Raw genomic sequence first — 7,957 nt, 5'->3', positions numbered from 1 at the left:
GGGTGGTTGGTAAAAAATAAAATATATATAGAAAGCCCAGCTAGCAGATCCTTGCAGTCTGATCCACCAATATTTTGAGTGGGATATGGACTCCTTACTTAATGCACAGTGTTAGAATTCCTGCTCCGTGATTGCAGCCACGGGATTGTTTTCTACCACATAACAATGTATGTTTTGACTCCACAGAGTGGGAAGTGATGGAGACAGGATGTTTGTGTTACTGTGTCCCGTGAAGTGGGACTATTGTCCTTTGTTCTTATTCTCTTTGCAGTGCTCCGTGTGTGTTTATATGTAAATAAAGTAGATTAGCCAAAATGCTGAGTTGCTGAGGTCTGTCATGCGCAAACTCTGCGGATCCCTAAGTGTGCCGGTGTCAATTGGCATCGGTCACTGTGATGTTCGGGCAGAAGAAAGCTTTCGAAGCTCCCGAACGATTGACCAGGAGGGAGGGAACATGCCAGTCGGGCCTGTGTTTCTGCCAGGGTCCTACTCAAGTGTAGGCTGAACTCCTGAAAGGTAGGGCCTGCAGCAAAGGCAATGCTCAACTTGAGCCATAGAATCCTCAAATTGTAGGGTTGGATGGAACCCTGAGGATCATCCAATCCAATCCTTTACAATGCAGGAATACGCAGCTGTCCCAACCGGGGATCGAACCTGCAACGTTGGCATTACCAGCTATCCAATCCTTCACTCAGTTGACTGAAGTAGCGTTTCTTTATTCATTATGTGCACTTTTCCCTCTCCGCATAGCTTGAAGCAACATTTCAGCCTCACAACAACCCTGTGAGGTAGGTAAAGCTGAGGCAGAGTGGCCTGCCCAGGGTGGCCCCAGGAGCTTCCTCACCAAGGCCAGGGCTGCCCATGTCCCAGCCCGGCCCTCTAGCTAGGATTCTGAGTCCTCTCTCCATGAAAGTGGGTCTGCGTCTGTGTCACCCCTCAGCCTGGAAGCTGAGCAGCACCTCTGGGTGGCCCCTGGCTTCACGATCTCCTCGTAGGACGGAGGTGGCCCGTTTCTCGTCACCGTATCAAAAATGAAATCGGAGGAGCTCCACTGGGGGTGAGGGTGGATTGGGGCCACAGTCCTCAGCCTGCCGTCACTCTCTAGAGAAAGAGAGAGAGAAAAGGAGTGTCCATGATCATATGAGCAGATTTTTTAAGACCTCAGGAGAGTGATGGGAGCATGAAATAGACTCGGAGTCGAGTGTGGATTTCATGTTCTTTATTCAGCTCATAGTATGGAAGTTCCCTTGAAATGTCTGCTTTATATACATTATTTACACAATGGGCCCCACGTGGTTGGCTAATTCTGGGATTCTCCTGTAGGCCAATCAGGTTGCGGATTCCCTTCCACCTGGAGCTGGATTGGGTGGCTCCTGTGGACCAATTAGACTGCTGCATTCTGGATCCTATTGTTCTAGGACCAATCAGACTGCTGCATTCTGGATCCTATTCAACTCAGTACATAACAGAGCACCACATCATCGGCGTACAGCAGACAGGATATCTTCCTATTACTAACTGATGGAGCAGGGGATTGCGCTTGTGTTAAATGTGGCACCGTATCATTTATATAAAAGTTTAAAAGGGTGGGAGCCAGATAAAAGTGCTAGATAAAATAGCGGTCAACTGCAAAGGGGATTTGGACATTTAAGCCGGCATATTTTACCTGAGATTTCCCTGCTATTCTAGTTTATGCAACAAATAATCTCTAGGAGACTTGACCGTGGTTTATTGCACCGGTAGTGCTAATTTTTTGTTTTTTGTTTTTATGGTTATTGCTGTTTTTCCTTTTGTCCCCCCTGTGAACAATGCCATGGCCTTTGGCTGGCGCAACATGAATGAATGAAAAGGATAATATGAGAAAGCAATCGGTGAAACATAGAACCATAGAATGGCAGAGTTGGAAGGGACCCCCAAAGGTCATCCAAACCAACCCGCTGCAGTACAGGAACCACAGCTCAAGGAAGCCTGGCAGGTGGCCAACCAACCTCTTCATCAAACTGGTTCCTTCTTGGTCAGTGTCTCCTTGGGGTGAGATATCTATAACCTCGCTTAGGGTTTTTTTTTCTTCCTCCCCCCCCCCATTCAATCTTTATTGATTTATAAACAATTCATCCATTCACCTCGAAACACCAAAACACAAAAGCATTACAAGCAAACCACCAACAAAACAAAAAAGAAAAATACAATCCGAGGGGGGGGGAAGTAACTTTCTTCTCTGCCTGGTGACTTCTGACCTCCGCACGGGTCCTTTATTTCCTTATTAGCCGCCTCTATTTTTCAATAAACTTAACCAATATTAAATGTTGTTTGTATTCTTTTTGACTTATGCTATAACAAGAGTCAGATATAGTCAGGTCCAATCAATGCCAAAGCCAATCCCGCTCACATTCTGTAATTTCAATAAAGTTGTGGCCAAAAATTTTGCCCCATAACATAAACCTAATATCTGTGTCCTTGTGTGAGTTATTTCCAAAACTCACTGTGTCCTGAATCGGTGCCGCTGAGGGCAAACACGGTGACTGTCCGCTGAGAGGAGAAGAGCCTCCGTCGTTTCAGCCAGCGCTGCAGGCAGCAAGCAGCCATGCACAGAAGGATCGCAGCCAAGAAAAGGGAGATGTAGAACCTATAGCAGAGAAAAACCCACAAGGCTGAGCTCAGAAAACTTGGACTCTCCAGGAGAAAAACCGATGGGTGAGTTCAGCCGTTCCAATCAAGTTACAAAAAACCAAGACTCCAACTTTTAATGTCTTTGCCTACACCTCACATATGAAAAAACAGCCCAGTCCTGTGGAACTCTCTGCCACTAGAGGTTCAGCAGGTGCCTTCTGTGCCAGCTTTTAAACTCCTCCTGAAAACTTCTCCATTCCACCAGGCCTATGCAGGCAATTACGAAGACATCCTTCTACAATGGTTAAATGGTGTCTGTGTTTACACACACACACACACACATTTTAATGTTTCTTTTTCAGATGGTTTTATGTAAACCACTTTGGTAGGTTTTTATGACACAATAGTATACAATTTTTAAAAAATATAAATCTATATATATGTCTGTCCTTAGAGTGTATCCTTTATTAATGCTTTTCCCCACAGATATTAAACACGCACCAGATATACCAGGCAATCAGACTCTGCTCTTCATAAACATCACACCTGAAAATGAAAACAGTAATATCAATACGCTTTTAAGATTGGCCTTGAGAAAGTCTTTAAACCTCTTTTGTTGACCATCAGCATTACACTTTCCATTTTTAAGTTCGGAATAGACCTGTCACTATGACCTGTCCATCTTGGGTGGCCCTGCACGGCATAGCTCATAGCTTCTCTGAGTTATTCAAGCCCCTTCGCCACGGCAAGGCAGTGATCCATGAAGGGGGCGCAGCTGGTGCTTGGACCCAATTTATGCACCACCCCTGGCTCGGCAGCATCAGCCCAGCCCTGCAACTTTGCACCGTCCCATCTCCCCACCCAAACTAATGTTCCCAGAACAGAAAAAGTAACACAAATTGGAACCGGCTTACCTTTCAGCAGATTCACACTCTGCTTCTGAACCCGATGCCTGAAACACACGGAGAACATGAGAAACTCAGGTGTGCTTAGGTGAGCTTAGGCTCCAGGCTTTCAAACTTGGGGCTTTAACTGTGCTTAGATGGCAACAAGGATTACTTAACTGCAAAACGCAAGAGCCACTCTCCCCTCCTGGTGTTTCCAGCAGCTGGTCTTCAGAACCATTGCTGCCTCCAACTGTGAAGGCAAAGCGGAGCCATCCTGGCTAGGAGCCTTCGATAGTCTGCGCACAAAAAGCTTGTAAGCCTTGAATCTCTTTAAAATAAAGGTAAAGGACCCCTGACAGTTAAGTCCAGTGGTGAATGACTCTGGGGTTGTGGCGCTCATCTCACTTTACTGGCCGAGGGAGCTGGCGTACAGCTTCTGAGTCATGTGGCCAGCATGACTAAGCCGCTGCTGGCGAACCAGAGCAGCGCACGGAAATGCCGTTTACTTTCCCGCCGGAGTGGTACCTATTTAGCTACTTGCACTTGACGTGCTTTCGAACTGCAAGGTTGGCAGGAGCTGGGACTGAGCAATGGGAGCTCACCATGTCGCGGGGAATCGAACCTCTGACCTTCCGATTGGCAAGCCCTAGGCTCAGTGGTTTACACCACAGCGGTTTAATTAGTAATAATAATAAATTTTTATTTATACCCCGCCCTTCCGGTTCAGAAAACTGGGCTCAGGGCAGCTAACAACAAATTTAAAACACTTAATTGATGCAACAAAAAAAGCATAAAATATAGTATAAAATGTGAATAACAATAAATTCAGAATTCAAAAATCAATTTAGGGAGAAAATCCATCCAATAAATATTAGATGATCACCAGGGCTAGCTGGCTAAATTAGTCCTATTTCGGCCAGCGAGGAGACCAGGGGAGAATTAGCTGTGGGGTCTCAGAGTGGGTGATCTTCATAAAAAGGAGAGATGGAGGGAAGGATGGGGAATAAAAGATCAGGCTAAGTTCAAATTGAAAGCCAGGCAGAATAGCTCTGTCTTACAGGCCCTGCGGAAGGAAGTGAAATCCTGCAGGGCCCTGGTCTCCTGGGACAGAGCATTCCACCAGGTCGGAGCCATCACTGAGAAGGCCCTGGCCCTGGCAGAGGATAGTCTGACTTCCTTAGGGCCTGGGACCTCTAAACTATGATTATTCATGGACCTTAAGGTACTCTGTGGAGTAGACCAGGAGAGGCGGTCCCATAAATTCTTAAGCCATATGGGTCACAGATTTTGCTTAAAGCAGGATGGCACATCCTAAATCACAAGAGTCTTGAAGAAAACTTAGACAGCATCTAAATCTGGGTGTTGTTGTTGTTGTTGTTGTTGTTGTCATCGTTGTCCTTTCCTCTTTTAAAACCACCCATTTTGGTGGCCAGCACTGGCTCCTGTGTCTTCTCAGGCAGTAGATCTCCTCAAGGGCACCTTCCACAACGGTGACCCCAATAAAAACCAGAATCCTACACCCCCCTATAGCTCAGTTGGTAGAGCATAAGACTCTTAATCTCAGGGTTGTGGATTCAAACCCCACACTGGGTGAAAGATTCCTGCATTGCAGAGGTTTGGACCTTCACGGTCCCTTAAAGTTAAAGGGTAAAGGGACCCCTGACCATTAGGTCCAGTCGTGACCGACTCTGGGGTTGTGGCGCTCATCTCGCTTTACTGGCCGAGGGAGCCGGCGTACAGCTTCCGGGTCATGTGGCCAGCATGACTAAACCGCTTCTGGCGAACCAGAGCAGCACATGGAAACGGCGTTTACCTTCCTGCAGGAGTGATACCTATTTATCTACTTGCACTTTGACGTGCTTTCGAACTGCTAGGTTGGCAGGACAGGGACTGAGCAACAGGAGCTCACCCCGTCATGGGGATTCGAACCGCCGACCGTCTGATCGGCATGCCCTAGGCTCTGTGGTTTAACCCACAGCTCCACCTGCATCCCTCATGGTCCCTTGCAACTCTCCAATTCTACGGTTCTGTGAAAGAATACGTCTTCTCCAAAGAACACTTCTCAAGGGCATCGAAACCTTGGGACCCACTCCTCAAAAATATATTCCCTCAGTTGGATTTGCCGCAATCTTATTCGTGTCCTATCAAAAGGAAATATACTGTGCTCTCTCCTCAGCCGTATAAATTATGTGGGAAAGTATAAATAACACATACGGAACTGAACTAATGGAGTAGCCCAGAAGAATGTACAAGGAGAATTTATTGCTGTCCCGTCTCCACCAGAGCTCTCACTTTATACCTCATTAGCAGATCTCACTTGCCCAAGGAGAGCTATCCTATCGCCCGTTCCGAGCAACACCCTTTGTGTTAAATTTGTGAGAGACAAAGTTAATGAAGGTCTGGCTTCTCAGTCGGCGGTGGTGCTTCGGGCAAAATAAAATAAAATAAAAAAGCCCAAGTAATAATGTTACATAGAACAAGGAGGCTGAGGGAGGGTGGCTGGAAGGAACGCAGAGAGACAAAGGAGTTTTCCCACTAGAGTTGAAACAAATTTTGAGGTGGGTGGGTGGAAATCCCAAGTCCAATTTATTTATTTTTTTGGCTTGCAAAAAGTTCACATTTATATTTCCCCGAATGAGGTTTTCCCCACGCATAGGAGCCTCTGGCAGTGATGCATGTCCGTGACGGCAGCCTTGCCAAAATTATTATTTAGAATAATAAATAGCAAATTATTGGGCTAATTGAATTCAGCGGGTAATAATAAATCCCAAAGTGTTCCTTTGGAAGGCTCCTATCGCTGCAGCCTCCAGTGGCTCTCAAAGCAGCTTTCAAAATATTCTTAAAATAAAATGGTGCTCAAATTTAGTGCAGGGGGAGAAAAAACCAGAATGCATCAGACTGCCTCCCATGGACTCCTCCCTTGTTCTTCTCAGGGGGTTGTACGAGGCAATGGCTCCCACCGAGATTCTCCACGGTCAAGGTCCCAAAAGGTTCTGAATACTCTTTATACTCATGCAACACAAGGGCATTATGAAGAGTCCTGATGTTTAGCAGCCTGTGTCCAGCCAGATCCCCAATGAGAAACCTGCAAGCAGGATTCGAACACAAGAGCAACTCTACCCCCCTGTGGTTTCCAGCAACTGGGATTCAGAAACACTGGTGGCCCCGACCCAGCCTCTCTTCCGTAAATTTGTCTAATCCTCTTTGAAAGCTATCAAAGTTGGTGGCCATCCCTTTCTCCTGTGGCGATGAGTTCCACAGGTTAACTCTGCATTGCATGAAGGTGGACGTTCTTTTATCAGTCCTGACCACTCAGCTTCCTAGGATGCCTATGTTTTCTAGAGTCATGAGAGAGGGAGAAAAACATCTCCATCCGCTTTCCCCAAGCCATGTATGATTTTATGAACTTTGATCGTGTCGTTTCTCACTCGACTTTTATCTAAACGAAAAGGTCCCCAGTCCTGCAGCCTTTTTTCAATGGGGAGTCGCTCCAACCCCTTGATCATTTTAGCAGCCCTTTTCTGAACCTTTTCCAACTCTGCCATATCCCTTTTTGAGGCGAGTTGGCCAGGACGGCACACAATATTCCAAAAGCGGTTGCAGCATAGATCTGTAAAATGGGGTTATGATATAAGGGCAATGCTCACCTCGACATACAAGATTCCCTGGGTGAGTGCCAAGCAGATCTGTCCGGTTTGCAAGACCAGAAGGAGGTCCAGCCCAAATGGAAGATTCCTCATGGTCAACCTTTGCGAAAGCTTCTCAAATCTCAAATCTTCACCTGCGGTTCTCCTGCGTTTGAGCTGGAATGCTTCCCAGCTCCTTGTGCGGCCGGGGGTGGAGGATTAATTATGGGATATGGAGCAAGTGCATGGGGCAATAGATTGCCCATGTGACGTGGGAGTTATTGCTGCCTTCACACCCCCTTGCCTTGCCTGCAAAGGGCATCCCACTCAGGGATCTTACCTTGTGGACCCTGGTGAAGGTCAGGCATTTGCAAATTGGAAACATCCTTTTTATTATACCTCCCAATACCTTGATCTAACAGCATCTATGTGTTTGGGAAATGCCAATCAGGCAAATAAGCATTCGGATTTTTTTGCAAGAAATTCAAGCTGCAAAAATATTCTCGGGAGCCAGACACCCCCCTCCTCGCAATTTATTTCACCTCTAATGAAACGTTATTCAGTTCTTTAAATACTCCCTCCTCCTCCCTCCCTTTGTGTGGTTCTGCTAGATTCCCTCACCCCACTCCTCCAAAACACAAGCCCTTGTGTTGCAAAGCCATCATTACTCTGTTCCTTGCAAAATTAACACAAATAGTGTTGCTGGGAATGAGCATTCCCTTCATTTAAAGTTAAACATTGAGCTCAATTGCATCCCTGGGGCAATGATTGACCGAGGTGCCAAAGAGCAGCTCAGAAATACTTGTGGCTGGATCAGAGCTGAGGGCAGGAGTG

At 46.5% G+C, this 7,957-nt stretch overlaps 1 protein-coding gene across 1 annotated transcript; it reads right to left on the bottom strand.

Moving 5' to 3' along the window:
• Window positions 1-788: 788 nt before the first annotated feature.
• On the bottom strand, window positions 789-7,237 carry TMEM207 (transmembrane protein 207; the record flags this gene model as incomplete). The annotated part of the gene is made up of 5 exons (XM_081911428.1): window positions 789-1,101; window positions 2,484-2,626; window positions 3,112-3,156; window positions 3,525-3,562; window positions 7,145-7,237. 5 exons carry the CDS (start codon window positions 7,235-7,237, stop codon window positions 884-886), a joined length of 537 nt encoding a protein of 178 aa, XP_081767554.1. The 3' UTR covers window positions 789-883.
• Window positions 7,238-7,957: the final 720 nt, after the last annotated feature.

Source organism: Podarcis melisellensis (genome assembly GCF_964234715.1).
Source record: "Podarcis melisellensis genome assembly, chromosome: 5".
Lineage (NCBI taxonomy): Eukaryota > Metazoa > Chordata > Lepidosauria > Squamata > Lacertidae > Podarcis > Podarcis melisellensis.
The sequence above is the reverse complement of the archived record's forward strand: the minus strand, read 5'-3'. Positions and strand labels throughout refer to the sequence as shown.